General features: G+C 49.0%; 1 protein-coding gene across 5 annotated transcripts in view; it reads right to left on the reverse strand.

The window, feature by feature from the left end:
- Positions 1-27,275, reverse strand: part of GPSM1 (G protein signaling modulator 1) — a 167,762-nt gene that overhangs the window by 78,227 nt on the left and 62,260 nt on the right. For 4 of the 5 annotated variants that reach the window (XM_074973777.1, XM_074973779.1, XM_074973778.1 and 1 more), the window contains 7 exons: positions 17,461-17,682; positions 16,280-16,415; positions 14,951-15,093; positions 10,522-10,645; positions 8,970-9,085; positions 7,848-8,003; positions 2,498-2,606 (listed from right to left, as the gene is read on the reverse strand). In XM_074973777.1, coding sequence (XP_074829878.1) covers positions 2,498-2,606; positions 7,848-8,003; positions 8,970-9,085; positions 10,522-10,645; positions 14,951-15,093; positions 16,280-16,415; positions 17,461-17,682 — 1,006 coding nt within the window. Of the gene's footprint in view, positions 1-2,497; positions 2,607-7,847; positions 8,004-8,969; positions 9,086-10,521; positions 10,646-14,950; positions 15,094-16,279; positions 16,416-17,460; positions 17,683-18,569; positions 18,589-27,275 lie in introns of those variants that run through there. The other variant, XM_074973781.1, reaches the window with a different exon arrangement.

Here is a 27,275-nt window from a genome sequence, read left to right on the forward strand (position 1 = left end):
AATCAATATAAGCGAGGTTTGAACACGTTTAAATGTGGCTCTGGGGTTTGGACTCGGGTAGCTAGCTCGATAATATATATAGGAAAAGCAACATGTCAAAAACCCAACTGGCTTGGGCTTCAGGCTATGAGCCACGTTCAGATCTAGAGCAAAGTGGGTGAAACTTCACTGATGCCATCTGTGGGGTTTGCCCTGGGTCTGAACGTGCCCAATGTTTGTGGACAGAGGAAAGTGTTTTCTGGGGTAATTATATGATTGCTTTGGCTACCGCTGGATTAGCAACTCTCTTGTGCTGACCCTTTCGGTTATCTGTGCCCCAAGAGGCACCTTTATATAAACATAAAAATAACAGCTCACAGTTTTAGGCTTGCAGATGATATTTGTCAGTCATTTCCTTGGTAGCGGTTTGAGCCACTCGAGGCGAGAGGTGCCAATGCTGTCCTTAAAAGATGAGTGACGCTTGTCTGGCTGCGGTTCGAAAACGCAGACCAAGGCCTGACTTGCTTCTCAGCCCCAGCCAAGCCTCTGTTTGCAAACCTGGGTGGAAGGCTCAGGAGAACTGGCTTCTGAGGGGGCCTCCCAGCACTTCTAAGCCAGAAATATGGTAAGAAGAGCCACATGGGGCTATTTTGGCCCTTCCACTCTGAACCTAGAGGCGCCCAAGCGAGAGCAAAACCAGGATTGGGAGAAGAAAGGTAACCGTTTGGTTCTAGAATACAACACTGACACATAAGGGGTGTGACGCTGTAGGGAATACGGGAGACACTTTATGATGCTGTTGATACCAATACTATAAAATTGCAAGGAATCTGACCAGATATGCCATGTGAGGTATCTGTGAAAATGTTATAATTTGCCAAGTATGATCATCTTGTTTATATGTTTGTATCACTTTTGTATTGTAAGTTATAGATATGTAAACTGTCTGTTTTTCAAAACTTGTGCTGTGTTTCTGGGTGACAATCCCAGACGGATTGGCATCAGCAGTGCCTAGCCTGTTCAATGCCCATCAAGAGTCATCAGCTGCACAATGAACCCATTGAAAGGAGCCAGGGGATACACCTATTGAGTCAGCAAGGCATGTGGTATGCCTGTGGACAGAGAACGCTAAGGTTTTTCCATGCCATGTATTGTGAAGCTTATGTTTGGGACACAGGAAGTACAAGCCACGTGGCAAAAAGACTATAAAAGGCAGCTGCATCAGCTCCATTTTGTCTTCAGTCCTGCTTCTTACCTCTGAAGTAACTTCTCTACAAACAAAGCTCCCAACAAAGGACTGAATGACCCATCCAAGCCGTGGATGTGTTCCAGAGGGACTTTCAAGCCAGCAAACTCACCAACACTGCTAAGAACCTGATACATGAACTTTGAAGTCTCTGTATGTATCTGAGTGCTTTATCATATACCAACTCTCCTTGTTCTTTCTTTATAATGCACCTTTAGTTTTAGGCACTAAAGGACTGTCTGGCAGTGTGGGATTTTGGGTAAGATCCAACTTAATATTTACCTGGCAATGTGGGGTTCAGAAGAACATTTTGTATAGTGGGCAGAGTTTTTCAAATAACTTCTCACTGTACTGGACCTAGGTGCTGACTGGGAGCCAGAGAACTAGAATGTGAGATTTTTTATTTTTTTTTTTTTTAACTTGATGACCCAGTGTGGGGATCAGAAGTACAGTCTGTAACACTGAAGTTAAACTCATCCACCAGTAAATCACCATTTTTGGGAGTATCTGCTTGCCCTTTTGCAGCCTGCCCTGACCTTGGCATTTTCAGTGAGGGCTACCCCAGGCACCCTGGGTCACAAGGGGGATGGATCTTATTTTTTCCCATCTTTACTCAGAAACGTTCCCTGCCCCTTTCTCAATCATGTTCCTTATGGTGCCGCAGGGAACTGCCAGCCCTGAGTAAAACAATGTTTCTGCTCACCCAGAGATGTGGCCTCACATTGCATCTGAAGAGAAAAGCCATCACCCGTCTCTTTCAGACCCCCTGATCCTCTACAGAACAGGACTGAGCTCTGAGTCAGCTACGTGCTCTCTGAGTTCAGCCAAAGTCACACAGCCCAGTCTCAAATGCGGGTGTTCTCCTAAGTGGTTTGACACATGTTGTATTTAGGCTCCTCCATGCCAGCTGGAGCCCACCAGTGCAGAATAGCTTGGAAAGTGGGGCTCACCCTTTCCTTTTTGCCTTGGCACCATGCACCCCCCAAAAACCATGCCAAGAAAGCAATTTGCAAACCAGGGCCGAGTTAGCCAGGTACAGTAACTATATTAGCAACAATTAAAAGGCAGCCCCGGTGTCAGCGGGTCTCCCATGATGAGATTTTTCCAGCCTAGATTTGCAATTCTCAAAGATACCACATAAAAAACAAGCACCACACACGATGGAAGCTTTCAAGACTGGAGAAGAACTCCCTCAGTGAGTCTTAGCATAATCCAGGCCTTCTTCCCAACAGGGAGATCTGGTTCACCCTGATCCAGACCAGTTCGTCTTACCTCTTGGGAGATTTCAAGATGTTTCCTTGCAAAGCGCAGGGCTTGGTCATGGTTCCCGAGAGAGACATAGGCATTTCCTAGACTCCAGCAGGCTCTTCCTTCTCCCACTCTGCAAAACAGGAAATCATCATCCATAGGCGTTCTGTGAGACACAGCAAAAACCAGCCATTTCAGAACCTGTATGTTTCTGGCTGCTCCTTGGAAGCATCAAAGGCCCTGTTTTCATGTTGATGTCTGTGCCCACTTTTGCACACATAATCAAGCCTATGGGTGAATCCTTGTTCCACTGAAGTCAATGGCAAAGCTCCCATTGATATCAATAGGGTCGGGATTTCACTCCGTATCTTACAGAGCAGCTATTTGCATGGCATCTCGCTGCACCTCGAATAGTGGGCTGCACACTTACAAGCCACGCGTGCAAGCTGGCTGTGCAGAATGAGGGCACCCCCCCCTTTTGTAAAGGCAACCGGCTGGGACAGCTGATGCGAGCAGAGAAATCAGAGACCCTGGTGAAAAAAATGGCTCTAGACTTTAAAAAACCTGGGCCAGATAATCAGTGGGGTAAATCAGTGTAGCCCATTAACTGCTATAGAGCTTCATTGATTTACGCTGGCGGGGGCTCTGACCCACTGCGTGCAAGGTCAACAGGCAAGAGGGGGATTTATTTTAAGTGCCTTGTGGATAAAATGGCCTTTTGAGAATTCCTCTTTCCTAAGACTGGTTGTAATCACTCAAAAACCACCTTGATTTTTTCTCTCCCATCACCAAATCAATCAGTTTCCCCCCTTGCTGGACTTTCCCTCGTCCTGGGGCGAGCAGCTGCCTCTGCGGCACTCCCACCCCCCTGGAGAGCAGAGGGGTGGGAAACTGGCAATCACTCTGGGGGTCCCCCGTGCAGCAGAGCACACATGTGCCCGTCCTCATCTTCCAAACGCAACCAGATGTTCAGCAGGCTGCTGTCCCTGAACTCTCCCCAGCTACCCCCTGGCAATTAACCCCTTCGCTATGCACACTGGTTCCCACAGCAACAGTGACAGGGCATCCAAGAGCCGCCCCGTTTGCTCACAGGCCAGGGATGAATAAGCAGGAGTGTAGCACAGATCAAACACAGCAACATGCAACCTGCACACGGCACTGGCCTTTCAATGAGCGGCTCCATGGGCCACACACAGAGACTGCCGCAGCCGACAATAACCTCAGTTACCTCCTCCTCCAGGGTGCAGCTTTTCACAGTCCATCCCACTTCAGGCATGAACCTGAGAAAGCAGGCGAGCTTTACCCCAGGCCTGGAGGGTCATCAGACTGTCAGAGCAGCAGGGGAAGGCCTCCCTGCACTGAGCTGGGAAGTGGTAGAGAGACTGCCCACTAGCACACAACTAGCCCAATGGCATGTGTAGTAAAAGGACAGGTGCCTATTATGTACCATGGAGCGGAACCCCATGCTACTCCAGGGGTGCAGGTGGGAGGACCTACGGAGCCCCCCTAAATCTGTTCATGAGGAAGACACTGACAGGGAATGGGCTATTGGAGGGTTTCTAATTTTCAGTGGGTTGTTTTTTTTTTTTTTTTTTTTTTTTTTTAAAAGGAGATTGTGACTCACTTTTTAGAGTTAAACATCATCTCCCCACTCCCATGTTTAAGCATTTCCTTTGAAGCAACCCCTCCATGCTCTCCACTCCTCAGGGCCAGCTCCCAGGGGGGCCAGAAGATCTTTACGACTCACCAGCCTCCCCTAAAGACTGCTCCCAGCTCCACACAGGAATGGGAAGTCCAGCGTGTGTTTGATAAAAACCTGTTCCCTAGGTTTTGCTTCTGCGCTGCTTCTACTGCATTTAGGTTGATGCTAGAATATCCCCCCTCAAGGCTCACCAGCCCCCTTAATGCCCGATGGACTCCCAGGGGGCTGCTGGGAAAGAGACCGCTCTCCATCTCCCAGGGAGCCATCGGAACCAGCATCTCACCCAATGGGGTTTCTGATCAGACAGTAAAAGCACAGAAATATGCAGGCTGTCTCCATTTTAATGTCCATGCTCCATCTAGTGGCAGGAGTTAGCAGGGGCGCTGGGAGGATTTTTATAGTGGGGATGCTGAAAGCCATCGAACAAAGCTGCAAAGTCAGTCGGCGACAGAAGTCGTGCACAAGCTTGTGGTTATTCCTTCCATCCAGAGGGTGCTGCCGCACAACCAGTGCTCTTAGACCCAGTGCCCCTGGAGACTGAAGTGTCCCAAAGGCTCTGTGGAAATTGCTCTATATGGGGCCAGGGAGTGGTATTTTCATAGGCTGATTAGACAGGAAGGCCTATTTCAACACACCTAGTCCATCCTCGGAGTGCAAGGCTGTTCCTTCCTGCCGCTCTGTAGCGCTTCATCCTGTCTCGCTTTCCTGGACTCTCAGAAGTTAGAGCTGGAAATGACCCACCGTATGGCTACACTGCGATCATGGGTGGTGACTGCCGCTCCTGTAGACATGCCCCCCATTCCTCTCCCTGCCCGAGCAGAGTTGTTCTTTCCCATTCCCATCCCATTCAAGCGCTTGGTCTTGTCTCCAGCGATGGCACTCCCACCACTTCCATAGAGAGACCATCCCACAGCCTGAAGGGTCTCCCTGTCAGATGACCCCAGTGACAGGGGGTCTCCCCTGGGGGGACAGTTGTACCCTCTGAGGACGCTCACTAATTAGACTTCACATCAAAGCGACACCAACACAACACTATGGCTTCTCACACTGAACATCTGAGGCTTTTCATTCAGATTCTGCCCTGAAACAGTCCCTGGCTCACTCCATCCATTCTATTCTACAGACCGGTCAGCCTCACCTCAGTCCCTGGAAATATCATGGAGCAGGTCCTCAGGGAAACCATTTTGAAGCACTTGGAGGAGAGGAAGGTGATCAAGAACCTTAAAAATCAACACTATAAAAGTCAACATGGATTCCCCAAGGGCAAGTCATGATAAAATAACTGGCTCTGTGGATATGGGGAAAGTGGTGGATGTGATACATCTGGACTTCAGCAAAGCTTTTGATACTGTCTCCCACAGTATTCTTGCCAGCAAGTTAAAAAAGTATGGATTGAATGAATGGACTATAAGAGGGATAGAAAGCTGGCTAGATTGTTGGGCTCAACGGGTAGTGATCAACAGCTCAATGTCTAGTTGGCAGCCGGTATCAGCCAGGGGTCGGTCCTGGGGCCGGTTTTGTTCAACATCTTTATTAATGATCTGGATGATGGGATGGATTGCACCCTCAGCAAGTTCGGAGATGACACTAAACTGGGGGGCGGGGAGAGGTAGATATGCTGGAGGGTAAGGATAGGGTCCAGAGTGACCTAAACAAATTGGAGGATTGGGCCAAATGAAATCTGATGAGGTTCAACAAGGACAAGTGCAGAGTCCTGCACTTAGGACGGAAGAATCTGGGGACCTACTGGCTAAGCAGCAGTTCTGCAGAAAAGGACCTCGGGATTACAGAGGACGAGAAGCTGGATATAAGTCAGCAGCGTGCCCTTGTTGCCAAGAAGGCTAACAGCATATTGGGCTGCGTTAGTAGGAGCATTGCCAGCAGATCAAGGGAAGAGATTATTCCCCTCTATTCAGCACTGGTGAGGCCACATCTGGAGTATTGCGTCCAGTTTTTGGCCCCCCACTACAGAAAGGATGTGGACAAATTGGAGTGTCCAGCAGAGGGCAATGAAAATGATCAGGGGGCTGGGGCACATGACTTGCGAGGAGAGGCTGAGGGAACTGGGCTTGTTTAGTCTGCAGAAAAGAAGAGCGAGGGGGGATTTGATAGCAGCCTTCAACTATCTGAAGGGGGGCTCCAAAGAGGATGGAGCTGGGCTGTTCTCAGTGTTGGCGGATGACAGAACAAGGAGCAATGGTCTCATGTTGCAGTGAGGGGGGTCTAGGTTGGATAGTAGGAAACACTATTTCACTAGGAGGGTGGTGAAGCACTGGTGGAATCTGCATCCTTAGAAGTTTTTAAGGCCTGGCTTGACAAAGCCCTGGCTGGGATGATTTAGTTGGTGTCGGTCCTGCTTTGAGAAGGGGGTTGGACTAGATGACCTCCTGAGGTCTCTTCCAATCCTAATCTTCTATGATTCTTCTATGGAACGGCTCTTTCCATATGCCTCACAAGAGTAGATCATTCTCACAACACCCCTGTGGGGTGGGTATTTGTAACCCTATTTTATTGATGAGGAAAGGGAGGCATAGCACGGTGAAGTGGTTCTCCCAAGTATCCTAGTGAATCAGTGACAGAGCCAGGAATAGAACCCATGAGTCCTGATTTCCCAGTTCACTACTCCACCCCTCGTGTGAAAACCCTCATTATACACAGCCAAATATTCAACTGGGCCTGGTTTTGGATGCACATCTTGGGCCTGATTTTCAGAAGGGGTGGAGCATCTGCAGTGCCCATTGACTTCATCTGGGGTGTGGGTGCTCAGCAACTAGGAAAAACAGGCCCTTAGAGGGTGTCTCAAATTGGACATCCACAAAGAGAGGCACTGTCCACTCTTTGGGTGCTTTGACCACCCCCTTTAATGGCACAGCAGATCATTCAACTCAAATGCTCTCCCAGCTGGATACTTCCTTCTCCATTTTGCAATGCTCATTTCTTCTAGTCATTTGCCAATTCCTTCCCTTGAATCTTCTGCACTGTATGAAGCTGAATATCCATCTTGCTCAGGTTTTAAGAGGGTCATTTGCAGAGATCCTCAACAAGCTGGCTGAAAATTCACTTAAGGACCTGCAAGAGACTTGAGCGTGGCAAAGCTCAGGAGTCAGGAAAACTTCACACAAGGCTGGAGGTAGATGCAGTAACAAGTTGGTAATAATTTATCTATGGAGTAAAATGCATTTCCCTAACTATTCCGGGCAATACACCATTTTTCCCTAAATGCCATTTCTGGTCACATCAGTGTGGAATCTTATTGCAGCTTCTCAGAGCTTCCATTACTAGCAGGACACAGCGGTGGGGCTTTTGGGCTCATTCACTGCTCACTTTATTCCTTAGGCAGAAGCTATTTTTACATCCCGGCAGGTGCTCACCAGGAGGTTGCAGGGATAAACAGGAGTAGCAGCTGGGATAGAGGGCTGAACACAACAGACCTTTAGTAATTCTCACCAGAGAGCTGATATCACCCACATTAACACAGCTGGGGGTGGGGCTTTGCCCCCATTGTAGGGGCTGGACCATAGGAAAGGTTTATGAGTCTGCTACTATTGTAGAGCTAATGGTCTTAGTCCTTTAGCCCTAGAGGCTCAGGCTTTTAGTGTGAGAGACGCTGGGTTCGATCCCCGCTGAGGCCATTATACTAACAAGGCACAGACGCGGTCCCAAATCTCTCACCTGTCCCCCAGCTCCTGTGCTATCAGCAGGTGCTTTAGATGGTACTCGATGGCTCGCTCGTAGTCTTGGAGCAACGTGTAAGTGTTTCCGAGGCTGTAGCAAGCCTGAGCTTCCACTGCTTGGTCTTTCAGCTGTCTGGAGAGTTGGAGTGTTTTCCTGCAATAAACAGATGGAGACACAGACACATTCATGCACAGCACACGTGCAAGCCAGGGAGAAATGCTGATCTGCTGAGGGTAGATTCCTTAGGGAGTTTATCTGAAGCCAAAGAATGCCACATTCTAAGGGTGTGTCAGCCCTGGAGGTGGGATTCCAACTCGTGTAGACATCCCGGTGCTAGCTTTGACGGAGCGAGTGAGCTAAAAAGAGCGGTGTAGCCGCAGAGCGCCAAGTATGATCTCATCCAGTACCCAAGGTACATGCAGGGTGACGCACTGCTCGGTCGGAGCTAGCGCGGGTATGTCTACCCGAGCTGGAAATTTTCCCTCCAGTTCTAGTGTGGACATCCCTAAGACCTGCTGATGGCTGCCCCCACCTTCCCAACCCAACACTGTGCCACCACTGGCTTCAGTGCTTTACACCAGGGTGAATTTAGACCCGTTGTATTGATAAATTCAGCTCTGCTCCGTCAAGCAGAACCGATTGAGATAAGTTTGGGTACGTGGAGGTCTGCAGAAAGGCTGGAGGCTTTGTCACGCCTCCTGTTACACAGCGGGCAGTCCCTGCTCTTTTGGGATGTAGCCTCCTTGGGTACAGCTCTTCCAGCACCAGCACGGCAGAGCGCGGCTTTGGAGAATCTGAGAATTTGGACTATAACAGCATGCACCAACTTTAATCTGTACAAGCTACACAAGTGGCCAACAGGGGGCGATGTAACGCACATATCAATTGGGAGCCTAGCTCCAGCTGGAGAAAGACAAGACAGAGACTCCCTCGAACGGGATCCCGTTCCCTGTGGGTGGCTTTCACCTAGTACTTGTGTCATGAGTCTGAAGCCCCGGGATGCATTACAACAGACTGGGGTTCCCAGGGGAATAGCTTCATTCAGCCTAGCCGCTCTTGAGCATTCTGCCAAGGCCGAGAGCCCGGCCTTGGCTTTCCCCAAGCAGCCGTGGCACTCACTTGTAGTACTCAGCCGAGATGTCAAACCTGCCGAGGAAGATGTGCGCATTGCCCAGGTTGCTGTACGCTCGCCTCTCGGCCGCTTTGTCCCCAAACTCCTTGGCGATGGCGAGTCGCTGAAAGAGACGCAGGCAGGCGTGTGAGAACGCCTTGGGGAAGCACGTGCTACTGCCGGCAACTGACGTCCTCTCTCCAAGGCCCAGACCCAGCCATCCACTGAGGCGTGTGCCTGTCAGCCCGGGGGCAGTCCTGCTGGCTCATAGACAGGCGTGTAATTAAGTGGTCAGCTGGGGGGGGGGGGGGGCAAATCAGCTGGAGAAGTGACGCGGCTGATCACTCCGCCGTAACGCCCAGGAGGGGTTCTGTCGCGTCGCTCAGGTATGTGGGTGCAGAGTGAACCCCCTCATCAACTGGCTGCGTCTCACTGAGCCCCAGCCCCGCTCTTCAGCCTTCCCTCCTTGGTTCTGCACTGCTCCAGCTGGGCCCATGTCTCGACCCTTATTTGGTTCTGCCCCTCTCTCCTCCCATGTTTGCCCTGCCGCACCCCCGGCTTTGCATTGAGCCTGGAGCAGGGTCCCAAGCCCTCCCCCTCCTTCCCACCCCATTTGGCCGGGTGCTGTTTCTGCAGTTCCTCCCCCGGTCACAGAGGAACAGCCTGTGTGGTTCCAAGCAAACCCCACTGCAGGGCTGTAGGCCTGGCTGCCGACCCCAGGAAGGGGAGGCCATGCGCAGAGGCTGCCAGGCTGACCTGCTCCAGGCAGCTCTTCATCAGGCCGACTGTCTGGGACCCCCCGCCTGCTGGGGCCCACTCTAGGACCCTACCTGCTTTCTGTAGCTTCCCCCAGATGAATCAGGTGCTCCCCTGACAATCATCTGGCACCTTGCAAACTACCGGGCTCCAACAGGGCTCCACGCAGAACACAGCTGGCTGGCTCCAGCCCTCTGGCCCCGCCGCGGAAGACCACGCTGTCACAACCCTGCTGGGACTTATCCCGTGCCAGATACCTGCTGCGCCCCTAAGAGCAGCCTGTGTGACCTCCCCACTCGATGCTGGCCCTGCCGCCGCTGACACTAACTCAGGCCACTTGGCCTGGAGCTGCGGGGCCAGCCAGTCACCTGGCGGCCGGGTTACTCTTTGGCTGGGAAAGCCTGGCCCCATCGCAGCTTTGACCGTGTTCCTTCCTGGGGGAATTGTTCCATGCCGCGAGGCAGCTGTCCCAGCAAAGATGGGGCCCGAGAGCTCTCTCTGCTTGCACTGGAGCAGGGCCCCGGTAAGGCAATGAAGCTGGGTGCCAGTCACTTCACAGTGGGCTGTTTCAAGCAGAGGCAGCCTTACTCCCACTGGCTTTGGGGGGGGATACCTTGTGGAGTCAGGAGCTACTCAGCCTGAGGAAGGCTGACAGGATCTGGTGTGCGGTGTCTGTAATGGGAGATGAAGGATTTGATGCAGCTGGGGGGCTAACGGACCAATGTCTAGTTCCCTACTGCAGGCCAGGCTGAGGAAGCGACGGGATCGCCCAAGCCCCATGAGAACGATCGACGCCCCCCTTACCTCTTTGTGGAAAGCTGTGGCTTCGCTGAAGTTGCCGAGCAAGTACTGAGTGTTGCCGAGGTTCCCATAGGCTCGGCCCTGAGCAGCTCGGTCCCCGAGCTCCTTTACCAGAGACAGATTCCTCCTGCAAAAAATCAGAGCAGCCCATCTGGTCACTCTCAGCCAACGGGCATCCAGCTCCCATTGACCTTAACATGAGATACAGAGAGCCCAGGGTCAAAGTACGGGGCTCTGAGGGGACACAGCTCTCCCGGGCCTGCGTAAACAGCTCCCCTCATAGAACAATGGTCTCTAGTTGCAGTGGGGGAGGTCTAGGTTGGATATTAGGAAACACCATTTCACTAGGAGGAGGATGAAGCACTGGAATGGGTTCCCTAGGGAGGTGGTGGAATCTCCATCCCCTAAGAGGTTTTTAAGGCCAGGCTTGACAAAGCCCTGGCTGGGATGCTTTAGTTGGGGTTGGTCCTGCTTTGAGCACAGCGTTGGACTAGATGACCTCCTGAGGTCTCTTCCAGTCCTAATCTTCTATGATGCGATGATCTGCCCCTCTTCCTTGCCTGATGTGGCGAGAGCTCCCCCTCCCATTTCAAATCACCTTTAATCGCTGGGTAGAATGGCGCTTTTACGCCTTCAGACACAAGCGAGAGATTCCACCTTGGGACACTTAGCATTTCACACAGGCCAGACCCTTAGCTGGCCCAAACCAGCACCACTCCCTCAACTTCAGTTGATTTGCAGCAGTTGCCTGGGTGTTGAAACACCTTCAAATCTGCTAAGAAATCGCAGCTCTTTACAAAGGGAGAACAGTGTCATTACCCCCACTTTACATATGGGGAAACTGAGGCACAGGAAGGGAGCGTTACTTGCCCAAGGTCACCTAGCAGGTCCATGGCAGAGCTGGGAACTCAATGCATTACCACTGGTGCTGCCTCAGTGTCCCTTATTCTAACCATCTCTCCTTACACACAACTGCCCTGCTCAGCCAGAAGAGCAGATACCTTCATGCCCAGAATTATCTCAAGGAAAAAGCCAAGGAGAGAGCGTTATTTTCAGCTTTCAAGTACAGCATCTATGTCAGGGGATGGTCCCTGGGAGTCATGCTTTGCCTCTGTTTCCCCATCTGTAAAATGGGGATAATGACACATCTCTCATTTGTACAGCGCTTTGAAATCTATGCATGAAAAGAACCAGAATAAGAGTTAGATGTTATGATTATTATTCAACGTTGATGAAGTCAGGAAGAAGAAAGAGAAACAGGGGGAAAAAATGGGAAGGGCCAGGAGCTCTGAGCTATTCCTCTCCCTGCCTTCCCAGCGCTGGCAGCTGGGATGCATCTGAGATGAGCATGACCGGATGCAACACTGCAACAACAAGCACAGTCAAACCCTCTGCAGCATCTGCTCAGCACATTCAGAGCAGCCTGGACGCTTCAGGCTGGCATGAGTTCACCCTGTAGATGCTCGACATGCACTGCTCCTTTGACAAAAGGATGGGGAGCTGTATCGAGGTGCTATCACATCTGCAGAGACGAGGAGACTGATTTAAGGGAGATGCTCACCTCTCCCTTTCAGACAAAAAAGGTTATTTTTAAAAATCCATTTCCTTTACTGAAGTTAAAATCAAAGGGGAGAAACCTTGCAGATAGCTCTAAATAAGCCTAGTGACAGCGTTCCAGCATGTGCCATAGCAAACACATCTACAGCCATTTGGAAAAGGCAGAGTTGTTACTGTGGGACACGCTGCAATGCCTCAGAACTTCATGGTGACAGAACAGGAAACTCCTTCTGCAGAAACGCAGGCCCTGACCCACTTGAACTAGAGGCGATCTGTATTAGCTATTGCAGTATAGGGCCAATGATACAAAGTTGAAGAGTTCTAATTCTATCCAGTAGAGGGCAGTGGTGTGCACACAAGTGAGTCTGTGAGTTCATTTCCCCCCTTCCAAATTATCATACTTTGTCGAACATTGTGGCATCAAAGCAGATGCTCAGGGATTGAATTTAACTGCATGTGTTACCGTTTGACCTATTCTGAGCTATACTCAAGACAGGTAAGCTCAGAAGCTTAGTTTACAACTCTCTGAAAGGAGTTTTGTTTTATTCTTTTTAATTAAAAAAGCCTGCAGTCTTTCCTCATCCCTCCTTGTAGAGAATCCCATTCCCACCCCCAGACACCCCCAGCAAAGCACCCCTTGGTCAAAATTATATGAACTGCCAGGAAGCACCATCCCCACTGATTATTCTGGCTCGATTAAGATAAGGATCAGAGCACAGACAAGCGACATCTGACTCTGGCAGATGAGATCAGCTCTGGCCCAGCTTTTCATCTGCTGAGCGCAACGTTTCTGCATCTCTGCTCATTCCCACGCAGCTGCCAGATGGGACAAAGCAGCTTATTCTGCTGCTTCTCTAAGCTGATCTGCATAACAGTATGTACAGCATTTGGGTCCCTTTAATCCGCAGCTGCTGAACCAGACCCAGCTGATCCCACCCACAGAACAAACATTCCTGTTCCCCTTTATCTTTCCAGGGAAAGAGAAAACTATAAACCCTCTGCAAAAATGTGCAAGGTGTTTCCTTTTCCAATTCTAGGCACTGAAATTGTACCACACTATAATATCCCCAGTCCCCATAGTAAAAGGAACAGACACAAAATCTAGGGACCATAATGTAATTGTTGACTAATGCTTCGTTCATTACGGATCATCACAAACTCTCTATTCACAGCAGTCTACTCCTCCTTTCACTTCGCTTATCCCACATGCTTTATACGATCCCCTTGCTGTACTACGTTATTTCAGCCATCTTGTATTTGAGCTCACTCAGACTGGAGCAGGGGACTGCAGTTTGATGTACCATCAGTCAGATCTCTAGCTATATCTCCATTTATCTCCTTACAGTATGTGGCAGGGGAATAAACACACAGGGGTTACAGGCACTGCACATTCTTAAAGGGGAACTGAGCCTGCTCCACAATATAAAATAAGAGCTATTTAGGATTTCAGATCCTTGGCAAAGTCTAATGTAGCAGTATATGATTATCAACACTTTGCAATTATACAGAGCCTTTCATCAAAGGCTCTCAAAATGCTTTGAGATATTTAAGAGACAAGGTGGGTGAGAGAATCTCTTTTATTGGACCAACTTCTGTTGGAGAGAGAGCAGCTTTTCAAGCTCAAAAGCTCATTTCTCTCCAACAGAAGTTGGTCCAATAAAAGATATTCCCTCCCTCACCTTGTCTCTCTAATAGCCTGCGTCTGCCTGACAGCTACAACACCACATTGAAATGTTTAATGAAGTTTTACACAATGTGGAAACTGAGGCAGAGAGGCCAATGGCCTGATTTTTAGAGGTGCCGAGCCCCCAAAGACTTCCTGTAGGTTCTCAATATCGTGGAATATCAGGCCAAAAGAGACTTGCTCAAGTTCTCACACACAACCCGGAAGAAGCCTAGAAGTCCTGGCTCCCAGGCCCTCTCCACTAACCAGAAGTGCCTGTCTCCTGCCTTGCCATTTAAAAACTATCAATAAATACATTTCAAAGCAGCCAAAAAGCCAATTCCTCCTTCGATGGCCTGCTAAGAGTAGAGTCTCTCTTCTGCCCAACCCCACAATCTCGCCAGCACCTCAGGCAGGCCGAGGGATGAAACGCTTTGAACTGGTAGAGGTATCCAATGCCACTGCCAGCCACAGGAGAATGATCTCCAATCTCAGGTCCTGGTATCTAAGTTCCCCTTTGGTTCAGTTCATGTTTAGTGCAGGGGAAGAGAGGTCTTTTCCAGGAGGCACTGGGTGAGGGTCTCTGGCCTGTGTTACGCAGGAGGTCAGACTAGATGAACCTAATTTCTGGCCTTAAAAATGTCATCAACTTTTACTTTCCTCCCTGCTTCCCACTCCCCCCACTTTCTGCCTTTATTCTCCTCTCAACAGCCCATATGGGTGTGCCCCACCCTGCCAAAGAGGTGAGCACACAGGCCCCTCTACAGGCAGGCAAGGTGGTCCTTGGGTCAGCCACAAGGGGTGGGTTGATGTGGGGATCACAGGGGAGCAATGCACAGCGCTCCCCTGCCCAAAAGCTCAGCCAAATCCACCCCCAGCTCCTTTAGTCAGGCGAGACCCAGTCACCTTTTAAGTGGAGTGCTTTAAAGAAGGCTGTGTGAAAAATCACTTGTCACAAGCCCAGTGCTGTTATCTTTCACCTGACGTTCATCACCACACTTCTGCAGCTCCCCAGAGCTGTCATCAGGACAGTAACAAGACACAAGCAGACAGCGCTGGAATGATGCACTCATCACTGAGCACTGAGAGTGGCGCCAGACGCTTTGCAAGTTTGCCACATGCATGATTGTAGCCGGGTAAATTACTGCCGACCACAATGGTGCTGTCTGTGCAGCCCCATCCCCTGCAGATCTGGGAAGGGTGGGTACTTACTCATAGTATTCCGAAGCTCTCTGAAGCGTCTCCTTGACTTCTTGAGGCAGGGAACCTGGGTCTTGGGCCGTGCTCCAAGACAACTGCTTTCCCTTTGCATGATAAACATTGCCAATGTTATACAGCGCTCTAGCTTCACCTACCTGGAAAGGGGGGCAGAATCACAGAAGAGCAGGTGTTACACTCCACATTGCAATGCCAAGCTTCCCGTCTCTGGGCAAAGGGCAGCTAACCAAAAGCCAGGGCAGCTTTGTAGACCATTACAGCTTCATTTTAGAAGCTGAGTCTGGGGGACTGGATGAATCCAGGGACTGTTTAAAAGGATGTAGAACCTGCCACCTTTAGGTCGCCAGTTCAAAGCCAGCCCAGGTCAATGATCCCTAGCTCTTACCTAGTGCTTTTCATCAGTAGACCTCAAAGCACTTTACAAAGGAGATCACTCTCATTCTCTTGCTTTTACAGATGGGGAAACTGAAGCACAGATCAGGAAAGCGACTTGTCCAAGGCCACCCAGCATGCCAGTGGAAGAGTGGGGAATAGAACCCAGTTCTCCTGAGTCCCAGTCTAATGCTCTATCCACTACGATACACTGCTCTGAAGAGAAACCAGTAGTAACCTCAAGTCCTCATCCAACGGCTGCTTGGTGGCCTATGTGCAAGGGACGGTTTCAGTCCAGCCCCTTGTGGATGGGGACCATGGAGACTCCTATCTATACCTATAACAAGCCCAGCACAGGCAGCTATCCCACAATGCTGCTTGCCAATCTCCTGTGGGCACGGAGGGAGAGTTCAGCCCCCATGACTCATTCACCAGAGAGGCCAGTCAGTGCAGCTGCCAGCTCAATGCTCCCAAGCATGGTGGGATTTGTGTGCGCAAGAGAGAGAGACGTGGATGCTTGTCCAGCAGGAACGGGGCTGAGAGACACCCAGTATTTCATATTGGCCACCAAACAGCATGTGTCAGAGAAACAGACTGGGAAGAATCCCTTTCCCTAACTGTACAATGGATTTCCAAGAGCCATCCTGGAGTTCTTTGCTTGGCCCCATTCTGTGAACTCAAGGACTGTGAATCTCTATTTATTTGGGTTCAATTTTCTCTTTTTGGGGGAATCCATTGCTTCCTGGGTATTTTGGGGTCTTCATTCCAGGGATGGCCTGCCCACATTTTCATCCACTAGCTGCCCTGGCATCAGATCTGTAGCTGAAAGGGAGGGTGATACGGTCAGTCTCCTTCCAGAGCCAGCTTCAATGCTGTCCTGATTGTTGGCTGGCAGGAGGAATCTTTCAAAAGCCAGGGAATATTCCCTGTGGGGCATCATGGATCAAGTACCTTGTCTCCCTGCTCTTGGGAAATCTCCAAGTGTCTCTGGCAACAAACGATAGCTTCATCAAACTGCCCAAGTATTTTCAATGTATTCCCAAGGTTGCCACTGGCCTTGGCTTCTCCGATACGGTCCCCAATGGTTCTACAAGATGACCGGAGGCAGGGAAAGGGCTGTTATAAATGCTGGGACTCAGCAGGCAGAATTCAATCATGCTGATACTTAAGCCTGTAGCAGGAGTAGGCACTAAACCGATCCGCTCCTAGCCTGCAGGCAACATGTGCAAACAGAAGGAGAAAGCTCCTTTAGTCTTGGAGACAGATTTTTGCTTTCCCTCTGGCAGTTGTCTAAATCCAGGATGGAAAGTAAAAGTTCTATTTACCAGCCCCCACTCCCAGACCTGAAGCTCCCCCTCCCCACTTACGGTCCTTTCAGCTGGAGAGGACAGGACACAATGCCCCAGATGGCCTATCAGTTCTGCTCAATCAGAGTTTGCCTTCTTTTCCAGGAACCGAGTATACTGTTGCCTCCACCCAACTCCCAGCCCCTGGGGACTGGTGCACCAGGAAATTACATGCAGCCACACCGGATGGCACTTCCACTAGCCCAGCCCAGTCTAGTTACTGGTTTTATACCAGTGTCTGGAGGCAGCCAGGTTCTGAAGCTGCCCTGCAGGGAGTGCAAGTCACGCAGGGACAAATGCCACACCATGCTGCTCACCCGGGCCACCACATTGGTGCTACGTTCTCTGCAGAGAGTCTCAGGTATTACAGTAAATCTAACCGACTGCAGGCGGAGAATTGTCCCATTTTTAAAGGTGCCCCCTCTATTAAATGGGTCTTGAGGCCACATTTTCAGCAGGCCTCCTTCACTACCCTTCAAAAGGTATGGTTTCAGCTGACAAAAACCCGCTGCATGGGCGTGCAAGTCAGCGTTACCTCTTTGCACACACAAAGCAGATGGGCTTGCAAACGTCTGCCACTTTCAGACTCCTTCCTCTTCCTCACAATCCCATATCCCGGGCAGACTCTTCCTCCCTGGCTCCTTGATTCTCTCCAGACAGTCATCCCCTGGTGCCCCAGGTCCGTTCTCAATTGCAGTGACCGGTTCCCTCAGGCTGCTGGCCTGGGATCCCAGGGATCTTGCCTTACCTCGAGCCCTGACTGATCGCGTTCGCAGGGACGCTTACCTGGCTAGAGTGAGGTCATGTTTATGGTATTCCAGGGCCTTGGAATATTCCTTTAGGTAGAAGTAGGCATTGCCCAGCTGGCTGTAGATTGCGCTGAGAGTCTTCAAATCCTCTGTCCCCACCTGCACTGCTGCTTCGAAGAAGGCTGCTCCAGCCTTGAAGTCCCCAGCTTTGCACAGGCGCTCTCCTTCGAGGGCTAGTTCGAGGCAGGAGGCCTCCATTCTGTTAAAATCAAGATAATTTCCAGATGAGCCAAGCTCTGGAGTTCTCTCCTTTTTATACTGTCATTTTAAAAAGACAGACATTTCGCTGAGAGCACAAGGAACAAATGCGTGATGCAAACCACAGGCTGTCCCTACCAGATGGAAGGCCCTACGCTCCGAAGGCAAAGGAGAGCCAGAATAGATTTTAAAGATTAAAGGCAAATGTTTCGAAAGCTCCTAAGTCACTTAGGAACTTAAGTTTAATTGAAAATCAATGGAATTTAGGCTCCTAGGTGCATAAATCCCTTTTGAAAATAGGACTCATGCTCCAAGGTGACGACTTAGGAGCTTTTGAAAATTTTGCCCGAAGTGTGAAGACGTGGGGAAGGGGAATGGGGGGTTGTACAAAACGCTCCATACAGAATAACCCCCTGATCAAGGGCTGCTAGGCACATGAACTGGAGGAGGAACTCCTGATTTCCCCTTTCAACAGTGAAAAAACATCAGACTCCTCTTGAAATAAGAAAAAAATAACAATACTCCGCACACCGTGGGCACCTTCCATCCACAGCTCTCGAATGCTTCACCCGCATTACATTTAGCCTCCGCACCCCCATGACACACACTCTTCATGCTAGAAACAGAGAAACCGAGGCACAAAGGCTGAGTGACTGGCTCAAGGTGGCACAGAGAGTCTGTGGCAGAGTCAGACTCAGAAGCTAAGTCTTCTAACACCTAGTCCTGTGCTTTAGCCACAAGCCCATTCTTCTTAACAGCCCTCTGAACCGGCTTCAATTAGCACATGCAAATGGCCCAGGTCCTAAAGGGTTATCGGACTATACTAATTAGAAGTGCCCACCACTGTCACAAAGGGGACCCAAGGGCTATTTCCCGACCTGCTCTCACCATCTGCCAGTATGGCCAGCTCCTCATTCCACTGCACAGCAAAGTTGTGTTGCGTCTCTTCCTCCCCAAGCAGCACCTCATGTACTGCCTGGCTATAAAAAAATTATTAATCATGTTTTTATGGCAGTGCCTAAGGGCCAGCCAAGACTGGAGTCCCTGGTGCCAGGCACTGGACAAACAAAGAGTGGTTGACGGTCCTCGATAAAGCTTGCAATTAAATAGACCCAAGGTGGGGGAAGGGGTAGAACACACCAGCCAAGCCAACAATGTGATGGCAACAAACATCATGTTAGTGCCACAATATTTTTGTTTTTTGGGGTGGACTTAGTGAGGAGGGGGATCAGCAAAAAGGGAAGGGAATGGGGTGATGCTGAACTGAAGAGACTGTGAAACAAGAGGCGGTGAAAAGAACAGGAGCAAATATCAGGCATCAGCTAGGACTGAGAGTGCTCGGCCGCTTTGAAAAATCAAGCCCTGTCTGTCTGAGACAAGGGTAATCCAAAATTACAGGCCACCTTTGAAAATGCTGGCTTAAGTGATTTGGGTAGCATTACACCCAGAGTCAATGTGGGATTGTTCGGATGAGAATCCAGGCCTGGTGTCCTGGTTCCCAGGCCCCACACACACTCCGAGTCACCGCACGAGGGTATGGTTTTCTTTAAGGGGGTGCAAACCTCATCCACCCTAAATTAATGCCTATGCCACTTTCCCAAGGGGTAACACAGAGGCTAGCCCGGTTGCTGCACATTTTTAATGAATACCACAGAAATCTGGCAAGCACTACAGACTTTGGACTGTATAGAATTTCTTGGCTTATAAGCCACAGTTCCCTGGGCCTGCTTTTCATTAACTTCCCGGCCGTCAGTTTTTCCATCAGCATTCTTTACACAATAGCGCTAGGGCCCACCTTTCATCTCTTGTGCTTCTTGACACCTCTTATTACTTACACACATGGTGGTGGGAATAAGGGTCAACAGCCCATTCAAGCATAGGGAACCTGGGCAAAAGAACGGCGCAAGAGGTATTCCTCCCAAAGCAATGTATTCCGCACAAAGAGCCTTGCAGCTCTGTCTACGGTGAGGCTAAAGCCGTGCCTGCTATAACCTTGTTTACACTTTGTAAAACGATGAGTATATTGGGGGGGGGGGGAGGTTGTTTCATTAAAAAAAATTCAATGATATTTAAAATATTTTTAACGACAATTCTTTAATTTTTTTTTTGTCAAAAACCAAAATATTTAGGCCAAAATGATTTATAGATTTCTTTATTTATCGTGAACATTTCATTTTGGTCAAAACGCTTTTTCCATGGACTAAAAAGTTTAGATGGCACATATTTAGGGTCGATACCTGTTGTGATTTGGGCTTCCATTATGGTCTGCCTGATCAGTATGCGCCCCCCCACACTCTGGTTCCCCCCAAAACACAAACGCAGTGTTACACCGCAGTGCAGGATAAACTTGTAGCATGGTTTGGCCAGCACAGATCCCAACTGTCATAGAAACCATGAGGTATTTAAACACAATTGTCACTAACATCTCTGCAGTCTCTAACGTTGACAGTGCCTAGTTGGTTTGTAGCTCATAACCTTCTTTGCACAACTCATACTCAACCGGTGGAACTCACAGCTGCAAGGTACTATTCAGGGAAGTATCTTAGCAAGACTCATAAGGAATTGACAGGTTTCAGAGTAACAGCTGTGTTAGTCTGTATTTGCAAAAAAGAACAGGAGTACTTGTGGCACCTTAGAGACTAACCTAACCTATTTATTTGAGCACAAGCTTTTAGATAAGCTATTACCAACAGGAGAGTGGGTTTTGGGGGCGGGGGGAGAAAACCTGGATTTGTGCTGGAAATGGCCCACCTTGATTATCATACACATTGTAAGGAGAGTGATCACTTTACATAAGCTATTACCAGCAGGAGAGTGGGGTGGGGGGAGAAAAAACCTTTTGTAGTGATAATCACCCATTTTTTCATGGTTTGTGTGTATAAAAACGTCTTCTGTATTTTCCACAGGATGCATCCGATGAAGTGAGCTGTAGCTCACGAAAGCTTGTGCTCAAATAAATTGGTTAGTCGCTAAGGCGCCACAAGGCCTCCTTTTCGCATAAGGAATTGAGACTTCCATGAACAAGCAGAGCATGAGCAACAACCCCCCCAGAGGAACATTAGCAAGGGCGTTCAAGCCTCAAGTGTCGAGGCTCAAACTGATGGGTGGAGAAGTTCACCCCACATTGATAGTATTGCATAATCACCCAGGTGCATTTTGGGGGTTTTCACTATTTCCTCTGCAGCAGCTGGATCGGTCAGTATCAAGAATAGGATACAAGCCATTCGTTCGAGTTCAGCAGTTGCTACAGTGAGCTACAGTGTTGGCTGAGATTAGTCATTTAAAGGATTATTTACAGTCCTGCCCAACAATGCTGAGATAAAGCAATAAGCCTCCTACAGGGGATTAACCCAGGGCACACATTTAAAGGACTTTCACAGCTGAGAAGCATCTTTACTCTTCCTGAAAGACGTAGCCAATGTTAGGTTCCAGGATGGTCGTTTTGACAGATTCACTATTCAAACATCTAACCTCTCTAAACCACAGGGTTTCCAGGCAAGATAGGAAGATAAACTGTCCACACAATCACCACAGCACCATGGAGCAATTAAGAGCTACCGAAGGAATAGCAAGCCATTGAGTGCAGAGTGCAAGACTTTTGCACTTGTACTTTTCTACAATATTTATTGCAAAAAAATAACCCCCCCTGCTCTGAGTTCATGCTGACGAGCAAAACGTTACAATTACAGGTCTCCTTGCCAAGTCTGCTCATGCAGCACTGAATTGTCTAGCACACGGCAGGGAGTCACAGAGACAGAGACATTTTATTTTCCTCCTTTAGAATACCAAGAGCAATTGCTAGGCATGGCTGAGGTACAGGACCCCCACCACAAACTAGTCCTGGGATAGATCACATCCGTGGTACGAATGCCAACCTTCTCCTTTAGATTTCCAGACTGCCTCGATTCTTATAGCAACCCTCGTCGACTCCACAGAGCTTCTACAAAACGTATGCAAACAAGAGCTAATTAATGCTCCCAAGACAGGCAGATACTGGTAGGTAACCGATATTATCCCCATTCTACAGAGGGGGGAAAGTGAGGCACAGCATTAAAGTGGCATGCTATAAGGCTCTTTGACTGCTTAGTGGAGATTATTTCTCTGAACCAAACACTCAGTTCATCCAACCCAAATTAAAAATAGAAATTTGTGACACTGTCGATTTTGCACAAGAAAACAGAAAAAAAAATGAAAGCAGCGGGAGGCAATAGAAGCAGTGTTGTATAGTGGCGATAGTGGGGTAGGGCAGGATTGGAAGTCAGGACTCCTGGGCTCTGCCACTGATTCACCATGTGCCTTCTGGTAACGACACAAGCCTCAGCTTACCTTATCTGTAATGGGGATATTACCTACCTACCTCAGAAAGACATTGGGCGGGGGAGGCAATTAATGTTTATAGAGCAGATCATCATCATCATCAGATAGTCATTATTTGCATTACGTTAGCATCTAGTGGCCCCAGTCATGGAGCAGGACCCCATTTAGCAAGGTGCTGTACAAACAAAGAACTAACCCACAGTCCCTGGCCCAATGATCTTACTGTCTAAGTCTAAGATAAGACAATAGGTAGATGAGGTAGACCAGGGGTCCCCAACACAGTGCCCGCCGGAGCATTTTTGTGCGCCCACAGGACACCTTGCTGCCGAAATGCCGCAGAGAAGTGTTGCCACAGGACAGGTTGGGGACAACTGGGGTAGACAGTCAGGAAGAGCACAAGAAAACGAGGCAACACTGGTCAGCATGATCAGCAGTGGCCTCAGCACACCAGCTGCCTGACTACAGAGTTTTTTTGTAGGCCCCGGGGCAGAGGACAGTTTTAGGGAGGGATCTGAAGGAGCTCAAGGAGGTGGCTTGGTGGCTGTTTGCAGGTAGTAGCTCCTCCAATGCATAGGGGTGGCAGGAGAGAAAGCACGAAGGTGCTTGCTTGTTAATTTAAGAAATGGGCTCCGAAGGCCGGCACCACTGGCAGAGTGGAGTCAGGAGCTGACAGTGCAAAAGCACATGAGCGGTGACAGGGAGGGTGGAGACAGAGGAACAGCGCAGTGTATCTGTGAAGACTAGCTAGTGCATAAAGAGATGAACCTGAGCCACTCTCTCTCCAGTTGCAGACGGGGCTCTTTTCCCCTCCTTTCCCCTTTCTTTTTCAATGCTTTGGACAAACCTCATTTCCCCCTAGGGTTAATTCATTCTGTGGCACTCTGTCACCCAAATGTCATCAGCCCTAAATCCAGGAAAGACCTGGGCGTTTGCCATTCATCGACAAGTGGCCTGCACAGCCACCAGAACGAAATCGCCGCTTTGGGCCAGAGAAGTAAAACTGGCCCCTTTGTTTGAGGAACTGAAACAAGCAAAAGTGACCTTTCTAAGGCTTTAGCAACAGAGATTCTAGCCAGCAATTGAGAAAACTGGAGAGACACCACTGAATTCTCCCAAAAATAATAAAACTGATCTCTGCAAGCCATAATGAGCAGGTCAGTCTCTCTCGTGCACCCCCCCCTCCCCAAGAATGTCCTTGGCTAGCATATTCTATCACAGGGGTGCAGTTCTCTATTCAATTCTTTTCTAAACACTATACAAAGGATCCCACATTTATTACGACTCGCTCCTTCTTTAAATGTGACGACTCCCCGCTGATCTGCTTTTGCTTGTGGTTAGAATGGTATTTCACTGAGGCACGACTTAAAAAAATTTATATATATATATATATATATATATATATATATATATATATATATATATATATATATATATATATATATAGCTGATTGCCAAAAGTGTGATTGGCTTGTCTGAGCAGCTTCCTGGGCAAATGAAGGACACGACATTCCTGAAACAATCTGGGTGGATTTCTCAGCTTTTTGGGCTGCTAATTTACCCCCCAGCAATATAGTTATAGCAGAACAAAAACTTGTGAGTAGACAAGGCACAAGAAAGACAGAACAGGAAAAGAGTGTTTCAGTGACCCAAGCACTGACATTTTGGAAATGTCACTGATAATGCAGCTTATGACACATTTCCCCCCTCTATGCTGCACCTTTAAAATGTCTAGCTTGTCTGCAAAGGCAGCTGCCGTTTTGCAAGGCAGACTGGCTGCAAGATGTCACAGAAGACTCACTCACACTGTGCTCTCACTCAGACTTTTCTTTGTTCTTTCTTGTTTTGTTGTTTGCCTGTAATCTAACATCCAAGTTGCTGAGGCCAAGAGTACGTGACTGCTCTTTGGCCTGGAGAAAACAGAACTCATTTGTCCGGAGTCATACAAGCCAGGGGTAGAGAGGAGGCGGAGGGATTTGTAGAAAGTTTGACGGCTGCACCATTGCATCGGGGTTCCTTGGTTCTGGATTGTAGAAGGATGGATTGTAACACTGTCCCCATTGCCACAGCAAAGAGGCCACAGAAAGAACGGGCCAATCGCCGGCAAGTGTGACCTCTGAAGATCAAGCCTGAGGCACGGTGGCACGAAGAAACTTACTCCACTAGTGCCTTTGCTGTTCCTCCCCTGTAGATGAAGAGAGCTCCCCACCGGCACTCGGAGCCCTACCAACCCATTTTAAAATGGGGCACTGAGCACCTGACCTGCAGAGGCCCAGGGTAACCCTTGCGGCAGGTTGGATCTTCAATGGCTTGTTCCGGACTATTCACTCCGCACACCCAGCCAACTGCATGGCTGTTGCATGTTGGAGATGGGCAACATCAGTGCCGAGCAAGCAGACCTGTGCTTCTCTTGTGTCAGCAAGCCAAGCCAGCCCTTCCCATTGTGGGCTAATCCTATTGGCCTGGTAATCTCGCTAGGCAATCCTGTCAATACAGCCCCTCCTCCCAACAGGAGGATTTACTTCAACTGGCTTTGCACCCTGATCAGAGCGACCCAGAGCGCTTAACCAGCCAACACGCCAGGCTGAGAACGGCTATTGCAGGCCGAGCTGCAAAACACGGGTTCTCAGGCAACAGAGCCTGAGAAGTGGAGCTTCCCGGTTGCCTCACCAGCGTCACTATTTGGGGGCTACTTCGTCACACGCTTGTGACTGCGGGAAACCCAGCGAGTTGGCTTAACCCTCATTTCTGCCCTGCAAGTAGAAATGCAATACCCCTGCTCCACAGCTGGGGATCCCGGGAAACAGACGGGTGCCTTGCACAGGGGGTCAGCAGCTGAGCCGAGACTCAAACCCAAAATCTGTGCTACTCTAACTGCTAAGGAAAGACAGTCTTGTGGTTAATCTGGCTTTGATATGGGAGTCCCTCTGTGAGCTCGGCAGAGCCCCTTAGCTCTGCCTCGGGAAAACACGGATAACAATTCCCTACAGTGCAGGGATGTGGGGAGAATTCATAAAGTGTGTGAGGAGCCCAGACGTTACAGTGTACTACAAAGTGACAGCACGGCCTAGTGGAGAGAGCACAGGACTGGGGCTCAGGAGACCTGTGTTCTATTCCTGGCTCCACCACAGGCCTGTTGGGTGACCTTGGGTAAATCACTTCACATCTCCATGCCTCAGTTCACCTATCGGAAAATTATACTGACCTCCTTTATGAAGCACTTTGAGATCTACTGATGAGCAGTGCTATAGAAGAGCTAGAGATTATTATTATCATCCAGTGAAGCAGGCCATAGAAATACCAATACAGAGCAAGAGGACACAATTCTGTCTTTACCGTGGGACAATTTGGCACTCCACTTATTTGTTCTGCGCAGATTCAAAAGGGGAAGCTGCTGCAACATTTGTGTTGTTCTCAACAAAACCAGCACCAATACAATCCAAGGCATACACGGGGCATAGTTTTAGCATCATTTGCTTTAAGTTCTTTAAGCTCTAAACATTTTAGCAGCTGCTCCTGCTGCTGCTATTTCACTAAATGGGAACTGGGTGTCGAATTCTCCACTGTGCCTTGGAAAATATCCCCCAAGTTCATAAACAACAGTCTGACTGGCGGGTAACCAGGGAAAATGGCAGTACGGTAGCTGGAAGAAAGAAAAGCCGCAGCAGTTACTTCTCAGGCTGGATCAAATTTCTAAAATAATACAGGGAAACAGACAGCTAGAACTCTCTCTCCAGCTGACATACTGTCATGACCTCCCTTCTCTGACTGCTTGGTGGCCCCCCAGTCCTTTAATAACAAAGGGAGAAAACACCCCAGAACAGCTTGTTTAACGCTTACTTCAAACCCCAACACAAACATTTGAGTTAAACTACTGTAAAATGCCCAGATTTATATGGTTGTTTTGCTTGGGTTAGGAAGCCCGTCTGAGTTTCAGGGCAACACCAATCCTGCTTTAGCAGTTTTCAATGGAAATAAAAAGTTATTACACCATCTGTCTTCGACCCAGGTCTATACATCATGCCTGTAAAGCTGTGCAGAGAAACGAGCCTTGCAAGAATAAGCGTCCTTTGTTGTATTTTGCCCTGTAAGGGCCCAGTTTTGCATTCTTTCAGCATCCCAAACTCCCACGGGTTCCAAAGGCAGTTTGTGGTTTGCCAAAAATGCAGGATCATTAGGACTGGCTTCTACGATTATTATTATTCATAATAATTTGGAGTGGTTCCTTCTACGTCTTAGGTAGGCACTTTCCCAACACCTGCCCCAAAAAGCTTACAATCAAAAGACAGAGGTCAGGGAAAGGGGAATAAGACATCGCAAATGAGTCAAATCCTGAGATTTTCACTCAAATAAAACTTCAGCTGGCTTCAAGACTGACCTTCCCCTAGGATCCTGTTTGCCTGAGTATAGTGCGCATAAAAGTTGAGTGCACCAGTTCCTCTAATCCTATGGAGCATGAATAATCAGGGAGCAGCTCACGTTCCAATCAGCAGGCTCATCAAAAGGAGATGAAACTTTTAAAATTATGTAAATGACTTATTTAAAAAAAAAAAAAAACAACCAACCAACCAAACCCCCAAACAATCCAAGCTTACAAAAAACCTAACGGTAACAAAACACCCATCTACTTCTTCCAAGGGCAATATCAATCGCTCTCATTTTAGATTGGCCAGAGGTGAAATCCGTTCTGCCACTGAGCCTAATTTGTGAACTTCATACACACAAACACAATCGCATACGCTTTCTGGTGTTACCATAGTAACAACTCAGGCACAAGAGTGTCACGGCTCCCAAATGCATGCAGCCTTTAATTAAAATCTGTTTGTCCTTGAACTGGCTGCTTTGCTGAATGTCTGACTTGCCTAATTACCATCAATGCTCAGTTTGGGACTTACTAAAAAGAGAGGTCGAAAAAAAGGCTTTTTCCCTTCTGCGCACATGGCAAATGAAACCCATTTGCTTCTGTGTGAAGGGATGAGATTTGCAGGGCTGATGATTATGGGGAATGCAATGTGGCCCCCACAACCATTGGTCCTTCGACACCCCAAAGCCTCTGTATTCTGTGGGAGCATTCACGTGCTGCTGCTCCAATTTCAAGGCCAAAAAAAAAAAAAAAGAAGAAATGTTGCACACTGCGTCCTCCAGCTCCTGGAGCCCCAGGGCGTCGTGGAAATCAGATCAGGGCATGCTCTGGATCACAGGAAAGGGGCCCTCCAGAGAAGGTCATGCTGGAAAGGAGCTATTCGCTTGGGCTAAATGGGTTGGGATTTCACCAGACTC

Source organism: Natator depressus, chromosome 16 (assembly GCF_965152275.1).
Source record: "Natator depressus isolate rNatDep1 chromosome 16, rNatDep2.hap1, whole genome shotgun sequence".
Taxonomy (NCBI): Eukaryota; Metazoa; Chordata; order Testudines; family Cheloniidae; genus Natator; species Natator depressus.